General features: G+C 39.1%; 1 protein-coding gene across 1 annotated transcript in view; it reads left to right on the top strand.

Annotated features, from left to right (window-relative positions):
• Window positions 1–208: 208 nt before the first annotated feature.
• The window catches only part of LOC140537731 (heterogeneous nuclear ribonucleoprotein L-like), a 79,160-nt gene continuing 51,707 nt past the window's right edge, over window positions 209–27,661 (top strand). Inside the window, exon 1 of the mRNA XM_072659933.1 lies at window positions 209–630. Within this exon, the coding sequence (XP_072516034.1) occupies window positions 406–630 (225 nt within the window). The 5' untranslated portion in view covers window positions 209–405. The remainder of the gene's footprint in view (window positions 631–27,661) is intronic.

Below are 27,661 nucleotides of genomic sequence, written 5' to 3'. Positions count from 1 at the left end.
TATAAAACAATAAAATATAAATGTTGTAAAATAATTAAAATTCATGAAATTAATATTTGTAAATTGTAATATTTTAATGTTTCGACACGGACAAACAAAAATGTCGAATCAGTTTCGCTTGTGAATCGGTTTATTGAAAAGAATCGGTTCAAAAGAGTCGGACAAAAAAAAAAAAAAAAATTAGAAGCGAGAGAGGGCGCGCGCGCGTCATTGGCTCTCTCGCTCGCTCGTGCGGCTTCGCCAATGCGCACACGGCGGTGAGAACGTTGTGCTCGCTCGTTCTTCTCGCGAGGAGGCACATGCTGCTCGCGCCTTCACGTTTCGAACCGCAGCGCGCCGAGTCGACTCGCTTTCACCGTTAAAACCGTTAAACGACCGGCAGAGCGCCGCTCCATCGGCCCCAACATGTCGCTGGTGGAGGAATACGCCGAGGGGGAGTACGAGAGAGCGCCGAAGAGGCTGAAGACGGCGGAGGTGGAGGAGGGAGAGGAGCTGGAGGAAGGCGAGGACTCGGACTCAGCATCCGCGGGGCTGCTAGGAGACGAGGAGGAGGAGGAGGAGGCGGCACGGCGGCCCGGCGGCAAGAGCAGAGCCCGGTGGAGCGCGTCGAAATACGGCTCCGGGAGGAAGGTGAGTGGCTCTTGCTGGAAGCGAGGTAAACAATTAAGACCTCAGCCCTCAGGTTCCCGGACGAGGAGCTCCACACGAGCATCTCCACACTCAATGGAAACTCGTAGCATAGGTGAATTAGCGTTTTTAAGGGGTGTGTGTGTGTGTGTGTGTGTGTGTGTGTGTGTATGACGTGTGTGTGTGTGTGTGTGTGTGAGTGTGTGTGTGTTTATTTACCTTGGAGCCCACATAGAGGATCCACAGACTGCTGCTAATATTGAAAGTATGGGAGATATCCAGTTTTGAGGGGTTGGATGGGAGGCTTTTTGGGAGTGGGGGGGGTACCTTTCAAATATAGCTATGTTTTTCATCTGGGACCCCTTATTGGCTGATGTTAGCAGCTAATAAGCTAAAATATAAGCTAATATAAGCTCCTAGTATTGGAGATATCCTTCATTATAGGGGTTGGATAGAGTGGTGGAGAAGGTCATGGACCTCTTAAGGAACACCCACATGCTTATGATGAGCCCTCTCTGCTGACAGGCTACAATTTAAGCTCCCAGCATGAATTAGCATGTAAGGATTGCCAGTGAAACAGCGTTCACCTCCATGATTCTCTATTTTTATGTTAGTAGTGAGAAGGACGAGCACAGACCTCCCAGACCTTTCCTAACCCCACTCTGCGCTGGTTTAACTCAGAAAAAGAAGACCCAGAAGAAGCTGAGACCTGCTGAGCGCTTTTCATGGCGGCCAGCAGTTCTTTTGAGTTTTTAACTCGATTACAACTAATCAGATTTCACATCGTTTGAGACTGGCTGGCGTCCCTGGAGAAAAGCTCCAACATGAGGGACCCACCGGGACCAGGTCACACACACACACCCCTTTAAGGCCTCCTGCCGATGAAAGCGACAGATAGTATGGGCTTGAGATGGGGCGTTTGGGGCTCTGGGAGGGCTTGGTTGTTGCTTTCTCTTTCGCTAGTGCCGGCAAGGTCGATTTGCGCTCAAGTAACCTATTTCGTTTGTCTGCGACCACCTGCCACATTCTTCATGTAGCTGTTTTTTTGTGTGTGTGCCAGTCCGTAAGCTTCTGGCAGTTCATTAAGAGACATTCGGACAATGTCTTAACATCAGGGCTATCAGAAAATGAACCAAGGGGTCATTTGACTTCTAAGTTGAACCCCACAAGCCTGCCTGATGTTTTGGAGATGCTCTGACCTGGTTGACTAGCCATCACAATTTGGCGCTTGCCCATTTTCCCTGCTTTTAACACATCACCTTCGAGAACTGACTGTTCACTTGCTGCCATATCCACCCCTTGACAGAAGCCTCTGTAGATGAAGATAATCAATGTTTTTCACTTCACCTGTCAGTGGTGCTAATGTTATGGCTGATCGGTGTGTATAATAGCATAATAATGAAGTTGCAGAGCTAATCACTTTTAATATATAATAACATACAATTATTCAGACACTACGATTAGAATATAAATGTTTAAATATCCTAAATAAATACAGCAGAAATAAAATGATCCTACTGTTCATCCAAAGTCGACATACTGGCTTATCCACGTTAATGGGCTCTCCTCGCAATGTAAATACTGAAGTAATATTGAGGCGAGGTAATACAGAGGTCAGCAAAAGTGATTGAGGTCATGTCTATATATATTGTATAATAAGCTGATAACCCAGTTTTCGTGACGGGCCTATGATTTCCCACCTAAATGCATAAAAGTATCACCGGCAAAATACATATGATTACTCGAAAATACTAACAACATAGAAATATGATTATTGAAAAAATACAAAACAAATGTGAATAAACATGATTTAAAAAAAGAATAACAGCAAATAAACATGATTTAAAAAATGAATAACAGCAAATAAACATGATTAAAAAAAGAATAACAGCAAATAAACATGATTTAAAAAATGAATAACAGCAAATAAACATGATTAAAAAAGAATTACAGCAAATAAACATAACTAAAAATGTCTAAAAGCAAATAAACATGATTAAAAAAAAGAATTACAGCAAATAAACATAACTAAAAATGTCTAAAAGCAAATAAACATGATTAAAAAAAAGAATTACAGCAAATAAACATGATTTACAAAAAAATGAACAGCAGATAACGATGATAATTAAAAAAGACTAACAGCCAATAAAGATGATTATTAAAAAATATTAACAGCAAATAAACATGATTATAAAAAGACTAGCAGCAAATAAATGTGATTGGTGAAAAGAGACGTACAGAAAAAAAAAAAAAAGATATATTTTATTTACATAAATCTGCAGTAGCTTTTAGATGAATCCCTCTGTGAAAATAACATAAAAATAAGTATTTGGAATAATGTGAGGGGGATATGGAGTAATGTCATTTGTTTACAATTGTCGACAATTGATTAATGTTGTTTATGTATGAGAATCACACTGTTTGTTGGATTGCTGTGTTAAGATTATTTTAAGCTTTAATTAAAAAACAATTGTAAACAAGCAGTAATGGATCAGTGTTGGTATTCGTGCAGCTGACACTTTAGAAAAAGAAACCATCCACCCATCCAGAAAAAGCCATCACACGTTTGTTTCTTCTCGAGATCTCTGTCTGAGTAGCATTTTGTCTTGATATTTATCTTTTACAGGCATAGGGGAAAGGAAAAGTAGGAGCTAGAGCAGAGATAGACCTTTCCACGTTGGGCCTATTGCTTTTTCCTGACCTCTTTGAGAGTATCATGCATCTCCACGGTGAGAAACAGCAGCAGCATCACCTTTTGCTGGCCAGATCTGCTGACAGGATGATGAGATCAAAGGACGGCAGGTGCGCAGCAGGCTGGTGTTATCAACCTACGTATTTACAGCTCGTGGCGCACTGCCTTGTGGGTGAGAGCGATAGGGGGAGACGGCGAGATGGTTTTAGATTCAGCCTGCATTCATAATCTTCCCACTTTTATGTGTATGCAAATGGGAGTGGGCTGACAACAGCCAAGGGGACACTGCATGCTCCACATCCCTCTTTCTCTCTCGCTCTCTCTCTCTTTCTCTTTCTCTTTCTCTCTAGTGGGTGGCTGTGTCTCTAGAGGCTGTGAGAGGCATCTGGGCTCACTGTGGGGAAGGCTGTAAGATGGTGTGGATGGAGATGAATAATCCTCGCCTAATGCTTGAGCCCAGGGCCCTGCAATGAGTCTGCACCTGCTCTAAAGGAAATAGGGGGCGACCAGGCCAGGCCAGTTCCAGCTAAGAAATTACCTATTGATTTTAATCCAGTGATGCATGTGCATCAGATGCACAGATGTCTCATTGGGGCATGGACAGCACTGCTGGATTGCCCGAGGAGCTTGTAATGACCATGATCAGGGAAAATGAAGGAGTGCTCCATGCTGGAGGAAAGTCAGCTTACCTGCCCAATGGACCTAAAGCTGAATGTACTTTTTCATATGTACTTGTGTACAGTATTTTGAGTTGTTTACCTTTCATGATGTATAAATAGAACAAATGTAACTTGCTCAGATGTGGTTTTACAAGCCTATTTACCACCCTGTTATTTAATAAAACAGCTTTTCATTTTGCTGTGAACTTGGGAAAGCTGGGAAAAATATTGATTACCTCTGCTTTTATTGGCCGGTTTAAGTCACTGTGACAACATACAAGCATGTATCATAGCCTGGCCTATCCTAGCCTAGCCTTGACTAGCATAGTTTTTAACACTGTAAGAACTTTCTATAATTATATATTTTAAGTGACCAGATAGTTGCTGTTTTCTCTGTGTCCTCTCAGTGTCCATTTGTGCATGGTTAGCTAACTGTGTGGGGTCCGTTAGGGTTAGCTTTCGGCATAGCACCTGGCTAGCACCCTAAAATTCACGTCAGAGCAGTGAAAAAATGCCAGTTTAGAAACAAAAGTGCTTACGCAGCAAATTTCACATTCAGGTACGCGTATCTGTGTAAAAAGGTACTAAACTTCGGTGTCTGACCCTTTAAACAAGCTTTTTAAAACTTTTCATTTAGAACCAAATATGTAGAAACACCACATGGAAACTGAGAGTGCTGAAGGTCAGTTAAATGTCTGTTTAATAGTAATTAAATTATTTATGACTGGCTTTTGTTTTTAAATGTTTGGCTTTCTAATAAAATATGCAAGCAAAAAAAAAATATATATATATAAAAGGAGATTGTCAGTAAGCTTCATGGTATCGGTGCTCTGTATTGCCGATACTGATACTGTGTGTAAGCGGCAGTATCTGTATTGGTGCAACAACAGTTTGAGGGTTTTTTTCAAAGGGTGCTCAAAGCATCTTTTATTTTTACGAGTGTGTTTGTTTGAGTGGTTAAGTAAAGGGTTAAGTAAAAGCTACTGTATGAGTGTGCAGATCTGAGAGGCTGTGAGATTTAGTTCACTACAGTAGGCCAGAATCTGTCTTTTGTTTGCTTTGCTGTGTTGAATTTCGCAAGAGCTTACTTTGATGAAATCTCAGGTGGTGCTATGAAAGTTTTACAGATAAGCTCTGCTTTTTGAGCGCTTCTAGGTTCACCGAAAATTGCTTTTCAGGTACGAGTGACAGGCACTGCCGAAAGATTGTTCTTACGGAAGCAGTGTCAAAGAAGTCTCGAGTCACACTTCCACGCGTCCTGTTGAAGGTATTTTCTATAAATGGAAGTGCTTCGCTGCTCCGTTTCAGCTTGTGTGCTCGTGTACCTGTGTCTACTTTCGAGACGCTGGAAGAGCCATTCTTCTGCCACAACGTGTGCAGTTTATTATTTTTTTTGCCAGCACATGAGTGTCTGGCCTTAGATTGAGTTTTGCCAGTGTGTCTGAGTGTGTGTGTGCATTTGGGTTTGGGGGGCAGGGCTTTTGTTGATCTTTATCAAGGGGAAGCCCACAACGTATTATTTCCATGCCTTACGAGGCCATGAATATGCACAAATAAATCTTCTCACTCTTCTCTCACCCTACCCTGACTTTTCACAATGGCATAATCTCTCTTCCTCCCAAACCTGTCATAACATTGTCACTAAATATGATCAAGATCTAGTCCTCTGCTTCTGAACTGTCTGCACTTATCAATTGTCTACTGCACAGTAGGCCGCAAAAATGCAAATAATTTGAAAGCAACAGCAAAAATGAAAAATAAATAATTAACAGTAGCACGTTTCTTCATGTCATCCACCTGTATTTTAATATTTGTGTGATATGTGGCCCTACCACACATTTCCCTCATTTGCATGTATTTGCCAATTATAACAGGACACCATAGTGCCAAAAAAATATCACGTGAAAGAGTGAAATTTCCTGAAAAGGACCTGAAGTGGATTTAAAGCTTTCATAAAGTTAAATGGCTAAAAGTTCAACTGCACTTGAGACGTACCTGAAGCATTAATACACAATTCCATATCTGATTTTTTAAAAATGGATTAATAAATGTGCCTTAGCCAATCAGATTTAAAAAAAACAAAAAACATTGAAATTGAATGGAAACAATGTATATAATTTTATTCGGTATACCAGGCTGATAATGTTTGTCAACAACAATGTTTTTATTTTTGTATATATAAAATATTCCCTGTATTTGTAGCTATAATTGACCAAGTATATGTATCTCTGATTCTGGTATTATTAAATGTATTTTACTTTTACTGAGGACAGATGTGTTTCCAATAAACACAGTTGGAAGTAGGGTTGGGTACCGAAGTTGGTATTTTTAAGTGTACAGACAGAATTATGCTGACACAGCCACGTACCATTTTACGGCAAATCAATCGCCACCAAATTTTGGTTCAAGCTTGACGCGCAGTCCTTGCAATGGCGAGCTGAAAGCGGTCCTGAGTGTGGTTATATTTTTTAAAACTTGATGCAGACAGCGCTCTCTGCAATATTTGTAATGCAAAATAAAGCAAACATCTGGTCAAACAATTTATATTTCAAAGCTGAAAAGTGTATTTGATAGCCTGAAAGCCAAGTCCCTCACAACTGCTGCTGCTAACGCCATTGCCAAATAGTGGAGAATACAGTTGTGCTGCTGCTGTAGTCTTTCATACAGGTTATTTAAGCAATACACAGACATTTGTAGCTTGTAGTTCAATACAAGACAAGCAGAAAACACTTTTGCCTTGCGGTGTGTGTGTGTCGTGTCTGTCGCATTACATTTTTTTTTGACCATCAGTATTTTTCTTTTTTTCTTTTTTTGTCCATGCCTGCCACATACCCATCCAAAGCTACTGTAGGATGTGTAAAAGTAAGGAGCCTCTTGGGAAAGCAAAGTAAAGACTTTCAACAGCACTAACCGAACACGCACTAAGAGTCCATGATTCAGCCCAGTTTAGTGAATTTAGGTCTTTTTCAGAATTCTGTGCTGCACGTTTGTCGATAGGTAAGCGTGTTTGAGTTTACAATGCCTGAATGTCGAGGTTGTTCAGATAATAAGGTTGCTGAATTGTTTGCATGCAGGAAATGTGCAGCAAGTTTGCAAAACTGTTTTTTAACCATTATCCAGGGTGATAAGCGCTTCAGATTGGCACGGATATGAGTAGAAGATTTCACGAGAAGGCTGGATTCATTCGTCTAACAGGTGTCAGTTCTGGTGACCTAGTATTAGATTTCATTCTCAATTTAGCGAAGATACTGGAAAACCTTAGAGAACAAAAGAATCATAATCTGAAAAGTATTCTTGATAATATTTCTGCTGCGCTGCAACTGCCCACTGATGACACATGGATAAGGCTTTTTTGGAGTCTTACAGCTTGCATTTTCGTATCTCATTGCTCTTCTTAAAGTGAAATGATGCTATAGATCAACGTACGTTTTAAAAATGGTTTAGTTTTGTTGTTGGATGAAATGCCAACATTAGTTCAGATGTTTTTCAGACATTTATTGAGATATTAAAATAAATCCCATAGGCTTTAACCTAGGGCTGGGCGATATGGTTGAAATACTATATCAAGATATTTAAACACATTTATTATATTATGCGCAATATTTATCATGATACATGTAATCACAGACTAAATACATCAGTAGTGACATATTCTTCCATTCAGATACTCTCTCGTTCTGAGTACAGTGATTTTATGTAACAGCTGCTGCTCTTCATCTAATTAAACCAGTCCAATACCACTGTTGGTAATGAAACCTGCAGTTGATCAGGGTTCTTTACGCACAACTAATATCCTTGATATTCTTAGAAAAGCATATTGAGTAACACAATAACAAAATTTATCAATATCTCATATTGCCCAGCTCTCCCATGTTCACTGGAAATGCAGATCACACACTTCTTTAATATAATAACGCATAGTAGTATTTAAGAAGGTGCACAGGTCCATCAACCACTTGTTAAAGATGCATTTAAACAATCGGGTCACGGTTCTGTGCGTGCAGTCTCACAGAGCAAATGCTTATTTCTTATATTATTGTTGGTAAATACAGTAATTTCAAAAGCATGTGTTCCTACCGGGAACCTTAAGCTGTAAGCCGTTGGATTTGCATGCTACTGTAGTCTGTAGTCTTGTTTGCCCCCCCCCACACTACAAACGTTGCTAACGTTTATACTTTACTGCTTCATTTACACACTAGAGGAATTCCTCAGCGGGGCGCAGTGCAGGACTAGATGGATCGAACTATAACTTGTGTTTGACCACCAGGTTTGACCACCAGACTCCCCCACCACCCGTGTCAGACCAGCTGCACACCCTCCTGCCACCACTACCTGCTTAATGACCATGTTAAAATCTAATGGATCTGCCTGTACTAACATTACTACCATTAACTATCATTACTCTCTTTACTCTTACCATCACTTCTGTGATTATATTAAGTTATACTATACCATGATTATTGTGATTATCAGATGATGATATTTTATGGTGAATATGTTGCACACCTGAGGAGTAGAACAGTCGTATGCGGTGGTTCAGTGACTTTTATCAATAATTTATAATTAGTTCTGACCAAAGGACAATGGGTCACCCTGGTGAGCCTTGGTTCCTCCCAAGGTTTCTTCCTCCAGCTTTGAGGGAGTTTTTCCTTGCCCCTGTCGCCTTTGGCTTGCTCACTGAAGGTCTTAGGTTTTCCTGTCTTCTTATGTTGTTGATCTCTTGTGTGTTTACTGATTACTTATTCTGTAAAGCTGCTTTGTGACAATGACACTATACAAGCACTATACAAATAACCTGATTTGCCGCACAACTGTTAATCTTATGCTTACATTATCCCGTTGAGACCTTTGTGTAGCCCCACAACTCTAATAATAAGAATTATATTCAGAAATACTTTATTGAAGAATTTAACGCAAGTATACAAAGTGCTTTACAGATTGAGAGCAATACAACTAACCACATGGAGGCTGTATTTTAGTATCAAAGTTTTTATCTGCTTTAAAACACTACGTTATTACTGCCACAAAGAGGAAGATTACAATCATTAACATGAATACCGCAGCTTATATACTTAACTTTGCACCTTAGATGATGTTGTTATAAGAATAAGAAGAGATGTGCAAAAGCACGTTCCATCTTAGCCTGCCTAACTACAATGAGTAAATTAGTGTTACCCTGCATTAGCTTGTCCCTGCTCTCCCGTATTAATCTTCCACAGTAATCATACACTTATATCACACTGCAGTCATGCAAAAACTTTGTATCTTCAAAATGGCAACTTTACAGTAGGATGAGAAAACGTCTTAACTTGCAATGGAAGTCAGTGTCAAAATAGTAATTTTGGAGCATTTCTGTTGATCCATTTATCAATCAGCGTGAATAACAACTGCCAGATTCACAGTACTTTAAATGACAGTGAAGAAATGCATCAAAACTATTACAGTCTATTGTAAGTAGGGCTGCAATTGTATTAATTTTTTATGGTATGTCACAATATTTCACCATACTTCCTTGTTGTTGTTATTCTTCTTCTTGATATTATTATACACAGACCCTTAAATCAATTCTTACTGGGTATTTTTTTTTGGTTGAACAAAAACGTACTACAGTTAAAGCTTAAGACGAGATGAAAACACCATCCTGAAAATAAATGAAAAAGAAAGCTACACGTGAGCTGGATCCAACTTGTGCTTATTTTTATTATGGATTAATCTTCTGATTATTCACGAAGACAGTCTGGTTAGTTTTATTTATTTCCAAAGACAGTATTAAGCAAATATAAACAGTATGTTAGCCATCAATTCTCATACCACAGTATACCTAACAACGGTATACAGCAGCAACCCTAACTGTAACATGTACCATCTACTCCAATGAGCTCAGGTTTTGTAAAAGCTGTATGATTGTAAGTGGTAAAATGACATGAATTAACTACATCACGTAGGCTTAACATTGACTTGGGACCAGTGTCCCATATTTTAACAGAAAATCCAACATTAGGGAATGCAGATTTGTCTGAGAGAACTGATATGTCTGGCATTTTTTGTATGCGAGTATGTGTCAGATTAGGACACATCCTGAGGATTTCAGAGATGTAGACTGTGTGGCTTTAGCATGTTTGCTTAATATCACAATATATTTCAGCATTTATTTTCTATACCTGCAAGAGAGATTAAAAGAAAATGTGAAGCACTTTTAAATTAAGGGTATTCTAATTTAGTGCAAACTTGATACTACTGATTGTCCGGCACATGTAAAGCCAGACACTGCCTCGTTTTGAACTGCCGCTTGCAGCTCCGATACAACAGCTAACAGATGCCTGTGCTGACCACCATCACGCTAGGATTAATGTGGGCACGAAGTGTCATCAGCTTACCCCTGAGAGAGCATGGCCAATTGTGCTGTCTCAAACCAGCGATCCTCAGATCATAGTGGCTGCAGCTTAGTCCACTGGACTTCATGGAGGTTCCTTTGTGTTTGCTTTTCTTATGTCATTTTTACAGTGTAGAGACACATGGACTTCTCGGCCGTAACCGACCAAGCGTTGATCATTAATCAGAATCAGATATGCTGTCACAAGCACTGATGCGTTTGCTGATACTGTAGAAAATGCAAATCCTTAAATGCCCAGCGAGCCACGAGCATTTTAACACCTTGAGATGCTAAGCAGGTACTGTGTGGTTGAGCATTGCTCTGAGACCAGCATAGTTCACTGTGTGTGGTTTGCTGGACAACATTAGCACCACTCAGGTCAGTTCTTCTGAATTTTCCGTTCTGGCACAACTTTTAGATTTAAGATTAGGCAACTTCTCTTTTAACTGGAAAAGCAGCCCTGAATAGGTACATACCTACCACAGCGTGCAGAGTAGTCTAGAATACTCATAAGCGAGTGGTATCGAAAGCTCAGAAGAGTGTATTTTTGGCCAAGGGGTGTACAAGGCCAGGAATACACTTGGTGTTTGTGGCCCTGTGCTTTTAGATGATGCTCACCACGACTGCAGTCTGTTCAGGGCAGGTCGATATTAGCTCGCTTGCCCTGACTGACTTAATAAAAGTTTGATGCTCCGCGACCGCAGTGCCTCGCAACACAGGGGCGCGTTAAGTTAGGCGCCCACTGTGATCTCAATAGCGGCCTTCACAGGGGAATCTTGAAAGCGCAGACGGTTCTCTGAAGAAGTTCTGAAGGCACGGCAGCTCCCGGCTGCCCTACTTAGCCACGATTTCACTGACGGCCGCTAATGCTCAAACAGTTTCTGACATCAGACGGCTGATAGAGGCGCCGCTTAATATTCTCCAGCTTTCATTTCATCGTCTCCTTATGTAATCCCGCTCCGGAATTAATGCAGATGTCGTCTTTTATTTATTTATCATCCTCTTTTCTTCTATATCTTCTCTCATTCATACATGTAGGCAGGCGCCTTGCTCTGAAGCGGGTATAATTTTTTTATAATAATTTTTATCTCCCGCTGTGAAGGATTTTAATTTTGATGACCAAATAATGCAAATGATGTGATTAAAAGCACAAACACACCCAGAGCAGAAATTACAGGTCAGTCATTGTCATGAGCTATGCATGACCGTATCTCACCTGCTGAAATTTGCATGTGCATGAGTATGCAGAGGCAATGCTCCCTGTTTGCTTTTGATTAAAGGGATTCGTGTTCCGAGAGCTGGGTTCGTTCAGACAAATCTGCACTGCTGTATAATTTTTTCCTCTCCTTGCGCTGACTGACAGGTTGTTCTGTATCTAGATCTGTATCTGTAAATCAAATAACTGAGAAGCAAAAGCTTCCAGAATTGTGCAGAATTTTAATGGATGGCCCTGAAGCTGTAGACGACTGATTGCATTCACAAGCCAATTTAAAACCTTCCAGTTTTTTCTTGCTATGATTTTTTTTGTAATAACTTGGGGGAAAGAGTCGATTTTTAGACGCTTAGGCAAAGGAAAGATTCTTCTTTGATGCACATAAGAATCTAATTGAGCTTTTACATAAGGCTTATGCGTTTGCTTTTAATTGAAAAATGCCAGGAATACCAAACGTTTCTGATACATGGACACTATAGTGCATTAAACATAAAAAAAAATACTTTCTCAAGTGGCTGCACATAAACAAAATATGGTAATTATTACAACAAAAGAATAATGTAACTTGTGTGAAAGTGCCTCACTCTTTATTATGAGTCTTTCTAGTGTATTTAACAAAAAGAACATAAAGATGAAACACAAACACAGAGTTTATTAAGGTTTTTTAGATTCAAATGTAGAGATATACTGCTAAATTTGGACGCTCCTGGTCAAATGACAATTGATAATTTATATAAATAAGTATAAATAAATTAACATCCTCTACAGAGACACACTTCTGTTCATTCTAAAGCAGATTTACTGCTGTATTTGATTTTTTTCATATGTGTTACCTTTATAATAAAAAAGTAAATAAGTAGGATCTGTGTCTGATACATTTGAAACCATTTTACATTTAGGTTTGTTTCCTATAGAAGCAACTGAATTACTCACATATTTATTCTTTGAAAATCCTACTATTTTGAACAAATTGCTGTAATTATACAACACACTTGATTTAGTTAAATAAAGTGAGGGCATGGAGACCTTTGCAGTTTACAATTGCAATTAAAAGTGACATATTTCACTCAGGAAATCATCACATACAGTGTTCTAGTTTATGCAATAGTAAATGAGCTTATGTCTGCTTATTATGAGCTTATGTGTTTATTATTGTCAAAATAAAGGAATTCCAGGAATTTATTTAGCAAACTTTGCAAATGAAATGTGTTTAAACCATTTGGGTCCAAAACACCCATTTAAATGCCACAGAACATCTTTCATTTGGATTTAAAGTGATAATGTTCGTATAGTTACGTATTGGATGAACATCTATCAGTAGTTTATGTTGATTAAATGTAATTTTCATATTTTAATTCACAAATTAAATTAGAATCTTCTGTTATTTTGTTCTCATGTGACCAAAGGAATTTAGGTTTTATGATGACATTTAGTTTCCATACATTAATTAGCAATCAAATGGTTAATGTTTCTGTTAAAAAATCAGTACTCCAGTGTCATCAAAATGTAAAAATTTTTCAGCTGTATGATTATGTTGTTTAAAAATTGTGGGCAGACGTGGACGTGAACGGGTTAAAATAAAAGAAAAAGGCTTTTGTCAGTTGGCCTGCGGTATGAGAGCGGAGTGGAGTCCGGTGTGGGAAAGAGAGAGCTTAAGGCAGTTAGGTTGACATATCTGTGTTATAGCGGAGGTGCACTCTTTTCACAGGCTGCTGCAACTTTGCTGGCTTGCAGAAGCTCTTTTGCAGCATACTTGACACCGGTGCACCCCATGGAGCCTTTTTTTTTCCACTCGACTTTCCCCTGAACCCATTTCTTTCTGGGCCAGTCGACGGGTCCCGCTAGAAATGTGTCACTCTGCGTAATTAATTTTAGCAATTTCGATAATCAAATTGAGGGCTTTTGGAATCTGATTGAATTACAGCCACAGCACAGCAGAGCTCTTCTTACTCCCGTAAGAAACAGCATTCCGTCCAATTTTTGAGTTATTTTTGGCCTCATTCATAACTTGTGTGTCATCTTGTGTTTCGCTGCTATTTTTACAGTCATTATGTCTTCGGTGTCACAAGACTGAAGCACAGCTGCTGATAAAGAGAGGTTTGTTTGTCTCCTGTAAGCCTGATTAGGCTGTTTATGCGTTTGTGTAATTAAAATCAGACGCATAATACATAATCGGTTGTGCATGAATATTCCAGCACACGGCCATCTGTTGCAGTTTTTTTCCCTCTTGAGCTTTTATTTGGTTTCTGTAGTTAATTATGAATTTACATTACAATTAAACAAGCTCGCATTGATGTTTTTGCTTGTTTGATGGTCTTGAGGTGTGTGTGTTGTGCTTGAGTGTGTCTGTGTATACGCGTGACTGTGTCTAGTGTGAGCATTACGACTGGGTTGTTGTTTTTTTTTTTTTTATCTCATTTACTAAATGATTCTTGGTTCCCAGGGAACAGAATATTTGCCTTTTGGCTGGGATTCACCTCACAAGCTAATCAGCGGATTAAACGTCCATTCTGTGATTGCACCATCAAAGCAACAACAGCAAATCATCCCAACAGCGGTCGGTATTCACCATCCCCTGCCTGCAGCAGGACGTCCTTGCTGAAGTGGTGTTGATTAGGGACGCTGCATTTGTTAGCTGGGCCTGGTGTTAGCAACACGTCAGCTCATAATGTTGATTATGTATGCACTGTTTCAGGACCACTCAAGTCCTGGAGGCCCTCTGCTCAGAACACTTTAGCATTTTCCATCCTCTTAATTTTTGATCAGTTGCCGACCTGATGAGCCAAATTTAGTGAATGAGCTAATAGTCTGACGTCTAGTTGATTTTATCTTTTTTTCATATTTTTTTGCATTTTTACACATTTATTTTTATGTATGGTGTATTATTTACATAATTTAATAATAATAAGCGTATATATGTATGTGTGTGTTTGTGTGTATATATATATATATATATATATATATATATTAAGCATTATAAATATATTAAGCATTAATAAAATGTAGGGATAAAATGTTGGGACTAAGTCATTAGATCATTAGGGTTGGTTAAATGTGTTTGATAGTTAATTCATTTGAAGAGGGATATCAATAAAAGACACAATAAATACATACATTAAGGGACATGTATAGTATAGTGCTTTAGTCTAGTCTTTAGCCTAGTGCTTTAGCCTAACCTTAATATCTCTTGTTTTGAGATAAGATAAGATAAGATAAGATAAGATAAGATAATCCTTTATTATCTTATCTTTAATTTAAGGAGTTTTAATTTAAGGGTCTACATTCCTCCACTGTATTTAAATGAGCCCTTAAACTGCCATCTGCTCCACATGTAACAAGTGGAGCTGCAGCCACAGTGGATAAATAAGCCCAGTTATATATATACAAATAGGCATATAGGAAAAATATGGGACAATCTTTTGGGATATTGGGTTTAGGTAAAATAACTAAACACATACAACGGAATTAGTTGTATTTTTTTATAAATCATTTATAAAAATATTTTTTTTCCTGTGAGGGCAAAAGCTAGAGCACCCCCACTTTTATTACTACTTAATATGCGTAAAATTAGAACCAGGAGCAGCAGTTGATTAGAACCTGATTAAAAAGGGTTTTGGAGGAGCCTGTCTTATTTAAACCTCAGACATTTAGTTCGGTTTGCTCTTGATTGTTGAAGTGAGTGGTGAAGAGCTCTCTGAGGCCTTCAGAAAGAAGGTTGTAAATGCAGATAAATCTGGGAAGTGATTTTCCAAGATCTCAGAACAATTCGAAATCAGCCGTTCCATGTCTAAAAAAGAATATACAAATTCAGATTTATTCATATGGGGCTTTTTACAGCGAATATTGTCACAAAGCAGCTTTCACAGAGATCCGGGTGAAGGCCTCCTTTGAGCAAGCCAACAAGGCAACAGTGGCAAGGGAGAAACCTTGAGAGGAACCACAACTCAAAAGGGGAACCCATCCTCCTCTCGTCGACACCGAATAGCAGAACAAATGACCGAACACCCAGAATAAAACTGTCAAAACACATAGTGAAGTCCATGCAGGTAAATGCACAGGTTGCATGGGATGTTCCACAGATACTTCTGATTCATCGTGCCATGCTATTTATTTTTGATATCTGTTCTTACGTGTTTTTAAGATTCTATTAGTTGCAGTGACTGGTCTTTTGACTGCTAGTGAAATGTGACATCAACAGGAAGTCAGTCTAACAGCGTGGGGCACACACCTCAAGAAACTCCTCACATTTGCCCGAAATCTAAAAGAGTTTATCAGGTATTTGTAATTAATCTTCAGTCTTTCGTTCAAAGACTCAATCTAGTTGGATGTCAACATGGCAAGACCTTAACAGAAGAACAGCACAAAGGTGTAATAGTCTGAGAGTGGCAACGGACGCTCGAGATCGGGGGTGAGTACCGCAGTGTGTTTAGTGTGTTAGTGAGTCAGACTGTGTTATTACCCTCAGACGTGTACAGCAGCTTTATCGGCATGCGCCATCAATGCCTTATTTCACACAGCGCACAGTGCTACTGAAATTAAGCTCCTGTTTGAAGAGAAAACAAGCTTCGGGTATGCGTTTAAAAGACAGCACTCCGAGATACGGAGAATAAGGAAAGAAGGAGAGAGAAAGAGGGAGAGGGAGAGAGAGAGATGTGTGCGAGAGAGAAAATGGAGTGAGGAAGTCTGTGAAAATCATCAAAGCAAGAGAAATTCCAGCCCCAATGTCAATGTGTAATTATAAAAGTAGGGCAGAGAATCCAATCTGTAATAACCTCTCTCCCTCTCCCTCTTCCTCGCCCTCTCTCTTTCTCCCTCTGCATCCGCGTGAAGAAGGGCAGCACAGTTAACAACACCCGTGAGCTGAATTTGAAAAGCACCTCTGTGTTTGTTGAACGTTGTTGAAAACTTGAACAATCAGCCAACAGTTTTACTCTGGATGGAGGATGGAGGGTGGAGGGTGGAGGGGACCGGGCTCAGAGGATATTGCATATTGGCGAGTGGAAGTTTGAAGATCATCTAATAGTGTATGTGTTAACAGAGCCCTACTTCAGAAGGGATGTAGGGTTCTGAATGCAACCAGTACAACTAGAACAAAAAGCCTCGAGCGAGTTCTTGTGCTGCTTTCTAATTTGAAGGCCCATACCAGTGCATCTCAGCAGTAACAGCCACAGTATGAAAGAGTTCTGGACACTGTGTTGCTAGTGGACAATATAAAGTTACTGTTATTGTGACAAACTGCTTAATGATCCACTTCTCTGAGTTTATCATGGGTATCATCAGCATTTCTAGAGCACTGAACAGCTGCACGTATCATAAAAAGGACAGATTTAGAGCAGTTATAGAAAGCCTGAAAGAAACCACCAGTGACCAGTGTGCAGGAACCGCAAGCTGCAAAGTAGTCGACACAGTAGATGTCAGCACAATATGCCATTATCATATTTCAGTTGTTTGATTTTTCATCTGCTCCTTCTTAAATAGTTCATTTTATTAAAAATAATCCAATTTAAAATGATTGAACTCATAGTTCGTCAAAATTAAATGATCTCAATGATCCTAAACATGTGTGACTTGATGCTCATTATCCAGTCAGATTTGTAAAAAATATATATTCAGTATTTAATGCTGTGTGGGCGTTTTATACCACGCTGTGATTGGCAGTGGTGTAACCCTGGCAACATAATCAATATCCTAAAACAACAGGTTATTTTCTTTGTTTTTTTTTAAACTTTTATTTTCTGTCAGAAGTTGAGTGAAATGTAGTAGATCTATCCAAGGGGAATGTTGAATGTTGATGACCCGCTCAAGTAGGAAGTATGTATAGCACTGTGGCCAGGTACAATAATTTAATAAAAGCTGAAAAAAACAAGGAATTTAAGAAATGAAGAGTATAAAAACACAAAAAAAATAAATTACACATGACCACATACAAATAAATAAATCAGGTAGAACTAAATAAATAAACAAAATAACTATAGCTATAAAGTAACTATATAGTGTATATATATATTTTTTTATTTATACACTTTTTTCCCCCTTGGAATTTCTTTCCTATATCTTCCTGGTGTTTTATATGTAGAAAACTGCAAATTAATCCCTTGTCTGCACACATTTGTGAAATATGTGAAATAAATATTTCTTGTGTTTTCTCGTGAAAGGCTAGAACGAGAAGCTAAAAGCACGCCCGAGTAACGTCTATGTAGTCGTGCAAATAGTAAGGGATGTTTGCCGATATGGCCCTAAAATAAATTCCCAAAATTTCAGGCTACTTTTCGTGATAATGATTTTCTTGGTGAAATGACAAAACATTGAGAAATGTTTGATTCATTTTGAGAACGTACTATTGCAACAAAATAAGTGTTTTACATAGTAAAAATATAACAGTTTCAAACATTAAGTAGAAACAGAGTGAAAATTGTAATCTCTGGTCTGTTTTGTAAACTGTATTAAGCGAGATTCTCAGTCTTTGCAAATCATCAGTGAGGAATGTCCTTAGATTTGAGAGATGGTCAGACTTTAGTCTTTTAACAGTATTTTCAGAGTCTTTCCAATGTCTTCCAGTCTGTGGTTAGCATTAGTTATTATGTGGTTTACCCAGAGACTCATTTGATCCCAGAGACATATTTGATCATAGATGAGGTTTGTGAACTAAAAAGCTACCCATCATAACACTGATATACTGTTTATCACAGTTCTGTTCTGTTGACATCAGAATTTGTGATAAACAGTATATTACAGTGTTATGATAGGTAGCTTTTTAGGTCACACACCTCATTTCTTATCAAATGTGACCATCTTATAGCAATTCTACTTGTTACAGGAAATGCAATTGGCCTCTTTTCGGGTCATTTTTGAGACATTTTTGTAAATAAGCTTACTGCAGAAACCTGTATAGCCCTACCCATTCTGTCAAATCCAACAGAGAATGCACAACAGTGGTCTTTGTTTGACCATCAATGTATTTAATACACGTTAATACAGGAAACTATAACTTAAAGAATAAATAGATTCATTAAAGCTTTGATTCCACAGATCAATTCCTGCACGGATTCCTGAGCTGATTGAGAATGATTGTAAAGTGACCTAGCTCCTGCGTTTGCGTTGGAAGTTGGGGAAGGGGAAGCGTTTAGTGGCAGACAGAGACGTTGCTGGGTGCTTTACAGGACAGAGAGAGATGTGTTTTAGCTCCTCAAGGTTAAAAGAGGTAAAAACGGATAAAGAAACATTTTTCTGGAGCGCTCTCCTGTCACACCTACAACAGCAGTGTCAGGCTGCGGGCACTTTCACAACAGCTAAGACAAGACAGCTAAATATACGTGTAGGCTGCTGTCAAGACATTGTCAACTGTGGGCTTCCTGCAGAGATGTTAGCACCAAAAAAGATGTTTCGGAAGGACTGAACTTGATTTTTTTTTTTTTTTTAATTACCAGTTCAGTTCTACACTGATCAGCCATAACAGTAGCATCACCTACCTAATATTAAGTAGATCCCATATTGAGTAGATCTGACCAGTCGTGATGGACTCCACATTCTCTGAAGGCTTTCTGTGGTATCTGGCACCAAGATGTTAGCAGCAGAACCTTTAAGCCCTGTAAGCAGTTGAGCCATAGGTGCCCATTTATAATTGATGAGCCAATAGAATAAAGTTGGCATTTTGGTAATACAAGGTTTTAGCATCACAGTGCCTATATATATATTGATGCTGTCCAATGAAAAACATGTATTTTTGGCCGTTTGGTTTGAACCCTGTAGCTGCTCAGTACACTGTGTAAATAATTCTGGATATACAGACCAATAGAAATGCCCTAAATTACTTTTATTTACTTTAATTAACCTCTATTGGAGATTTTTCATGATATATATGTGTATTTGACATGGAAGCATCCCTAGTTGTGGTGTGTGGTTTTCTCACTGTAAGCTAACAGCTCCTCCACTGCCTGCTGTGGTTTTTCACGTTGCGAAAGACCTTGGATCCCGTCTCCTTTGCCTCAAGCTGAATTTGCTCTGAAAGACTGATCGAGGAACTGCCGTCTCCTGTGCATTCTCCCTAGCTTGCGAAACCCTAAAACCCCCATTGTCGTCTCTCTTCATTCAAGACGAATAGCCCGGCATCAGCACGAGCCAGCTTTCAACCGCCAGCAGCATTTAAGGGTCTGTTAACTTGACGCTCATATGGTCCGAGCCGCATTAGCGTTGATTACTGGAGCTGCTTTAGGGTCTGTCTCGAGCTGAGCTGGGAGCTAGGCAGGCTTTGTCAGTTTGGTACCGCTGTAGTGCGTTTCCTGGGCACAGCACTCTGTTATGATGTATTGGGGGAGATATTGCAGTGGCCACTCCACTCACCGAGGCCGCGTTCGACCGAGTTGAAGAGTCGAGAAGGATTTGGGCCCATTTATCAACAATGTATGAACACTGTCCCCCTATAGCTACTCCTACTCACTCGGTGACTGTAATGCAGTCTCTCTCTCTCGCTCATTCTCTGTTCCACTCATCTTTAATGAGGACCTCAGGGAGAGAGATATAAAGATGACCTGATGAGCCTTTTACTAAAGTGTTCTAAAAGGAAAATCGTGCGAGTGAGACAGTATTGGAAGCGAACCAAACCAAACATGTTTTCTTTTCCTCGCATCTTTCCGAAACCAAAGAGTCTGCATTGTTTCCTTTTTGAAGACACGCTGCTTATTTATTTATGATCCCAGAATTAACAGGACATTACAAGGCATTAAAAAGTACTGTAAGCAGAATGTCAGCAGTTGAAGAAAGCTCAGTGGGAGGAGGCATAGGAAGAGAAGGCCGTGTTGGTGTTAGGTAGATGTTATCTTCTTTAGCTGATGTTAGGTTAACACCTCTAGCTGATGTTAGGTAGCTTTTACCTCCTCCATCTGATGTTTGGTAGCGTTAAACTCCACTAACTGATGTTGGGTAGATGTTACCTTCTCTAGCTGTTGTTAGGTAGATGTAAACTCCTCTAGCTGTTGTTAGGTAGATGTAAACTCCTCTAGCTGATGTTAGGTAGATGTAAACCCCTCTAGCTGTTGTTAGATAGATGTAAACTCCTCTAGCTGTTGTTAGGTAGATGTAAACTCCTCTAGCTGTTGTTAGGTAGATGTAAACTCCTCTAGCTGTTGTTAGGTAGATGTAAACTCCTCTAGCTGTTGTTAGGTAGATGTAAACTCCTCTAGCTGATGTTAGGTAGATGTAAACTCCTCTAGCTGATGTTAGGTAGATGTAAACTCCTCTAGCTGTTGTTAGGTAGATGTAAACTCCTCTAGCTGTTGTTAGGTAGATGTAAACTCCTCTAGCTGATGTTAGGTAGATGTAAACTCCTCTAGCTGTTGTTAGATAGATGTAAACTCCTCTAGCTGTTATTAGGTAGATGTAAACTCCTCTAGCTGTTGTTAGGTAGATGTAAACTCCTCTAGCTGTTGTTAGGTAGATGTAAACTCCTCTAGCTGATGTTAGGTAGATGTAAACTCCTCTAGCTGATGTTAGGTAGATGTAAACTCCTCTAGCTGTTGTTAGGTAGATGTAAACTCCTCTAGCTGATGTTAGGTAGATGTAAACTCCTCTAGCTGATGTTAGGTAGATGTAAACTCCTCTAGCTGTTGTTAGGTAGATGTAAACTCCTCTAACTGATGTTAGGTAGATGTAAACTCCTCTGGCTGTTGTTAGATAGATGTAAACTCCTCTAGCTGATGTTAGGTGGATGTAAACTCCTCTAGCTGATGTTAAGTAGATGTAAAAAAAACATGAGGAATAAGGATGAGGAAAAAACCCTCATCCTCGTCCCAACACTCTGTTGTTTAGTGTGTTTTGTCCCAACTGATATCAGTTATTAAGGGCCAGTGTTTTTGAAGAGTCTGCTCCTTTTTTCCAGGAACGATAAAAAAATGCTAGCTTATGTCTGTGATAATGTACAGCTCTTTGGTGGTGCAACAGATATCACCACCAAACATTTACATTACATTTACATTTATGGCATTTAGCAGACGCTCTTATCCAGAGCGACTTACAAAGTGCTTTGCTATTTACCCAAGAAAGAAAACTTAACTAGCTCAAACAGAAATAGAGTGTATTTGCAGAGAAGAACTAAGAGCTCCTAACATTAAAATGATGTTTTACGCTTTTATGTGTTAACATAATCAACCTATTTTATGTAGCCTACCAGAACATGCAACCAAGTAGTTGTGCGTTGGGGAACCATTTACCAACAGACATGAATCCTTGTTTAATGTTTCCTATGAGGCTGTGGCTGTGGCTTCAGTGGTGCCACAGTGGTCCTTGAGGTCCAATTATTTACCTCAAATGAGTAAAACTATGCAACATTCAGGTATGCTACATTCAAAGGGGGATATTTTTCAAATAGCAAATGGAGTCAAACCATTTTGAGCAACAGAAAACCCTACAGAATATGAAATGATTATGTTTCCTAGTTAGTTTAGAATATTGATTAAAATAGTAATGGCAGTATTCCTCATGATATAATGCTAAATATAAATGCTTAACTGAGCAACAACAAACCATTCACAATATCTTAAACTTAAAGAGTTTATTGGTAAAAGAGACTGTATGAAAACAAAATATGTATTTAGTAGTTAAAAGTTAGTATTTGTTTTCTTTTTACTAGAAATTCTTAAATACAGTTCTCCAAAAATGAAAATAATAGACTTAATATGTGTTTATTATGGTAAATGTTTTCTTAAGACACTCCATTCCATTGAATATTCCATTATTTAGTTAAATAAAAAAAAAAGTCAAACTAAACATTCAGAAATTTCAGTAAACAAAACTAAGAAGTGACGGTGGACAAATAGCTAACAGGAAAAAAAAATCTTGAACAATATGATAACTGCGTCATGACATCGAAAAGCCATTGTTTTCCTACAGTACTACAACTAACAGTACAATCTCAACATTTAATTCTGTTCTTTTTAAAAAGAGTAAGGCGACTTTTGAGGAAAACCAATTTATCTTATTTTATTAAAAAACAAATTTGAGAAAAATTGAAGAAAATCTGACTCCAGTGTGAACTGCATTACTAGATTTACTCTGATGTTAAGGTGAATATCATTATGGTAAAATATTTGCTAATTCATAAACAAGCACCATGTACACTGTTACCATGTAAATAATTTTGTTTCATTAAAAATATTGAATTTATTTATTAAAATGAGCATATTTTGGCAATAAAATAGATCACGAAAAAATCACGAAATAAAGATGAATGGACTAGTTGCAGTTTTTCATGCTTTGTATAAAATGGGAACTTCCACTGCCAGTAAGCTCTGCTCCAGGAAGCTCCCAGCTCACTGTGTTGTCGAGTGCACATAAGATGCCAGTCCTGGTGGGCTTAAACACAGCAGACTTTAGCGTTCCTCCTCATTTAACACACGATTCAACTCTACAGCTAATTAGCGAGGCGTTTGTGGCTGAACGCAGGTGGCGTTTTTGAATTGTAAGTGTGGAAAATAAGTGTTTGTGAGTGAGCTTTCAGCTAAACAAACAAAGAAACAAACACATAAATAAATACAAAGCACAGATGTGCACGTGAGCCGGAAAGTGAGCTGAACAGAGGCCTTTTGGATCAGAACCGTTTGTGCGCTGCTCGTTTGCATGTGCCGTTAGCAGTTCATGACACAACAGTGGCCTGCAAAAAAATAACAACTGAACTGTTCTGAGGGTTTCAGGGTTTTGGGTTGCCATATTTTGCAAAATAACAGATACATTTTTCTATATTGGCATCGAAGCCGTAACTGCATGATAAACCGTTTTTACAGTGAACTGTACAGCTGCAGTGGTAGAGGTAGATGAGCTACATGAGGAGGAAGGTGACTCACTTTGTAGGATCTCGGAGCCTATTAATACGAAGACGCAGATTTCCGAGACATCATATTTTTGCTCTGTGATGGTTTAAAAGAAGAGCGTAAGTCATTCGCTCATCACATGCAGTTTCCAGTGCAGGTTATGTGCATCTGTGAATCCATTTTCTTCTTTGTTTGTGTTTTGCGACTGCTTTTGACTGTTGATTGAAGTTTTTTGGTACCACATTGATCTGACTGCTACTTTTGTGTTTGTAGCTCAAGCAAAAAAGCAAAACCTTAATTAAAATAATTTAATCATTTAAAATAAATTAATAAAAATAATTCATAATTTAGCCTTTTTACAGCTTTTTATAAACGATGCAATACATTTTCCCCTTCTTATTATCCTGTTATTTTCCTGTTATTTCCCGATTTTCCCAAAATGGAATAAAGATTTAAACTAAGCATTCAAAAATTTCAGTATTTTTTTTTTTTTACCAAAGTTTACTGCAACGCTAAAAGTGCTACCAGGCCTTAACTTGGTTACTGCTGAATTTTATAGATTTGGCCCATAAAGTGATGACCAGAGCACTGTAATGCTAGAATACAGACTGCCCAGTACCTTAACTATGCATGTTTCTGGCTGTATGTGGTAAGAAGTGGCAGTGGCAGAGGTAGAATAAACACAGCGGTAGTATTGTGTACTGTGGTGGTACAGTATGCAGCCAGAGAATGCCGTTTCATAATGCAAACCAGCCTGCAGCAGAGTCCACAGTGTGGACCTGTTTAACAGTGGAACATGGAAATCTAGGTAATATCTGTAGTTCTTGTGCTTTGACTGGGTTTAGGCCACTTCCTTAAAATGTTTGTCTATTTTCTGCCAGTGCCAAAACCACCATATTTGGTGGTATTAGTGCAATGACAGTGATAATGAATTCCTTTATATCCGTGTGGGGAAATACACTCCCACTGCGTTTTGAATTATGGCTGGTTAGGAGCGAAACTGTCGTGGGAATGCTTTGTTCTACAGGTGTGGGAGAACCACACACCTCGGCTTGTTCTTAAAACGGAAAATGGCACTGAAGCGCATACTCGGAACTGAGAGGAAGAAGCTAACGCACACACAGTTCAGAGTGTGTACCATGATGCACACACATCACATGTAAAGTGATTTATTTGCAGAATTGACACACTGTCAAGTTTAAAATGGTGATTTTAAAAATGTTGCTACTAGGGATGTCCCGATCATGTTATTTTTCCCCCAATAGAATCAGTCTCTTAATGCTCAGTATCGACCGATTTGATCCTATCTGATCTTTGTGTTTGTATAAATAATCTAGCCACACAGTTTAGATCAGATCAGATCAGATCAAGCTGATTAATCGGTTTTGTAAAATCCTTTTATTTTTAGTGTCAGTTTCTATAATAAAAGATTCGGGACTGATTGATTTAGTTTAGACGAGACTTTTCTTAAAATGACTATTTTAATAATCCAGTCTGACCAATCCACTTCCAGCTCCTTTGCAACACTGCAGCCTAATCACTTCCTGTGTAGTGGTACACACTCTGGACTGATAACGGATGTTGTTGGACTACAGGTGTGAAATAACTGGTTTACAGTGAGTGAATGTGATGCTGTGATTGGGTTTCTATAGCGTGAGTGTATTAGCATTAGCGTTAGCCCCTGCTCGGTTCTAAATGGGTTCTTCAATGCTGGTTTAAAAACACAGAAAGGCGTGTGGTTCTCCCGCTGGTAAAACAGACCGTTTCAGAGAGAGTTTTATAAAAGGTCAGATATTATGGTCTGTTTTCATGTTCCACTGCAGAACTTTAACTTCGGTATTTACCTTCGGAGAACGTCTGCACTGCTGCCGACTGGGCAATAATGTCCGTTAATGGGTGCTTTGAGGACACCAGAAGGCGATCTGAACACTGGTTAAAACATAGAATTGGATCAGAATTGGCCTTAAAATAGCCAATACCCGACCCATTAAAGTATGCCTGGATAAGTCACAATCACAATCCCCTGGATCAGATTGGGATATTCCTAGTTGCTACCAAAAAAAAATCCAATCATTATAGAAAATGATACTGAAAAGAAAGTGATTTTTCTGAACGTATTAATCTGCAGCTCATTAAATCTAAACTGTATGGCTGGATTATTTAGACAAACATAAAGATCAGAGTGATATCAGCCTAAATTAGTTCAGAGGCAAAAAAAAGATCAGGAAATCCCTACAAACCATTATGTAGTGTTTCTTTAAGAAGATGCATTTTAATTAATTTCTTATAAAACAACCAGGCACACAAATAAAGACCCGACCAACCCTGTATTTTGCCTGCTGTTCCATACCACGTGAGCTGTGAAGAAACATTGAACGAACTCCCTTTACATCAGAAAGGCTTCTCCCACCCTTCGCACCCCCCGGACCTCCCAACCACATAATATAATTGATGAGAGTTGATTAATATGGCGCTTGGGTTGCTTATGCGGCAAAACGGAATGACCCTGTAATCTTTATTTCTGACTCCCTGCCCTGTTCCGCGCCCTTAATCAAACGCTTCCTATTATAAGCTGACCGTCTGACCCTCGCTAAGGAGAGAGGAGGCTGTTGCTGCGCAGCGTCTTTCTCCACAAGGCTAAATTCGTCTGTGATGGTCATGGTTGTCTAAGCTGTTCCCTCTCACTGCGCCAGCCAGCCTGGGAGGCTGATTGCCGTGTCACTGCGTGTCAGTGTCAATCCATCCTCTCCAGACCTGAAGCACACTCGCCCTTCCTCCTGACACCTACAATCATCTGCCGAAACAGCTACCTGCTCTGCACTCTGTGCACCTTTTTGCTGCCGGTGGTGTCCTGACCCGTCATTGTGAGCCAGTGGGGTTTTTTCTGTCTGTCTTGAGAGGTAGAGGGGACTGGCCCAGATAACTGTTCACAACCTGCTCTCGTTTTCACCTCATGAAATACATCTGATGAAGGCCTTGTGGGCTCAAACCTGCAATACTGCTAGATAAATATGGTACATAACGCATGCGTACGCTCTGAATAACTAAATTGAGCATATGTGGACAGCTTGTGGCAGCGTCCACAAATTTATGTGCATACTGTATTTGTACGTGGTGTTTGACCGCAGTTGTATATTCAGTATTTGTGACATATAGAGCATTTTCACGTCTGAAAGTCTGGATCAAGGTCCGAACCAAGAAGGGTTTTCAGTAGACACTGATGCTAAAAACGCGTCAACATCAATATTTTAAACTGACGCAATATTTTAATATTATTTTAACTTCTTCTTCATTATTTTCAGGTCCCTATATTAGTATAAAAAATAACCAATGCTTTTCCTCATTACCACTATGGAACTTCTCCATGAGGTCAGTCATTTTGGCTCTAGTCCAGTCCGCTCCATTCAAAGCTACAGTATTACAAACAATTGGGGTCCGATTTTTTTTAAGTTTCCAAAGACTTCAAGGCCTCAACAGTATGTATGATCTAAAATTAGGACAGAAGTAAAAGGTGGTTTGTACACTGGCCAAAGTTTCGAAAGCATACCACAGCAGCACTCACGCAACGCACCAGCACCTGAAGAGAAAACATACAGGCGCTGGACCACCAGAAAGGGCACAACCACCTTGACTGTAACTCTGTTCATGTTTAAGGCTGGTTAGCACCTCTTTATGCTTAATACCTCGTGGGCCACCAACACTTGCGACCACTTACTTTGACGCCAGAGTGGTTTAAACACAAAGCTGGACGCTGACTACTCTTTCCTGCTCAGTAGAAAAGTGGAACAAAGGACCCCAATAGACACCAGTGTTTATATGTAATTCTGGGAATTCTGGGATTGCATGTGCGACTGGGTGAAGGTCACATTATATCTGATATTAGCATAAAATTATGTGAATTAAATTTTATTGGTGACCCATAACACTTTATTTCTTTATGTCATAAAAAAAACATTGCAGTGTAAACACCCACTAATCACACACAGGCAAACACCTTGGAGCTGGTTGGTGTTACTGGAGCAGTGTGTGTGTGTGTTACTGCACTTTGGGCTTGGGACTGGATATAAACCATATCTAATGACTCTTTTCTGCCTTTATTTTAAGCACATTTCTCTGTATAGGGAACGGCATAAATACCACAGATCACATACACTTTGATGGAGGGTATAAATGCCCCAATGCACTGCTTACTGTAGACCTATATTTACAGCTTTGTCAAATTAAAATGCCCAATTTGAACTTTTTTGGAAGGAAATTTATTTGCTTAGATTATTCAACTAATCTACAAAATAATTG

This window comes from Salminus brasiliensis, chromosome 17, assembly GCF_030463535.1.
Source record: "Salminus brasiliensis chromosome 17, fSalBra1.hap2, whole genome shotgun sequence".
NCBI classification, from domain to species: domain Eukaryota; kingdom Metazoa; phylum Chordata; class Actinopteri; order Characiformes; family Bryconidae; genus Salminus; species Salminus brasiliensis.
This window is presented reverse-complemented; position numbering and strand designations above follow the sequence as displayed.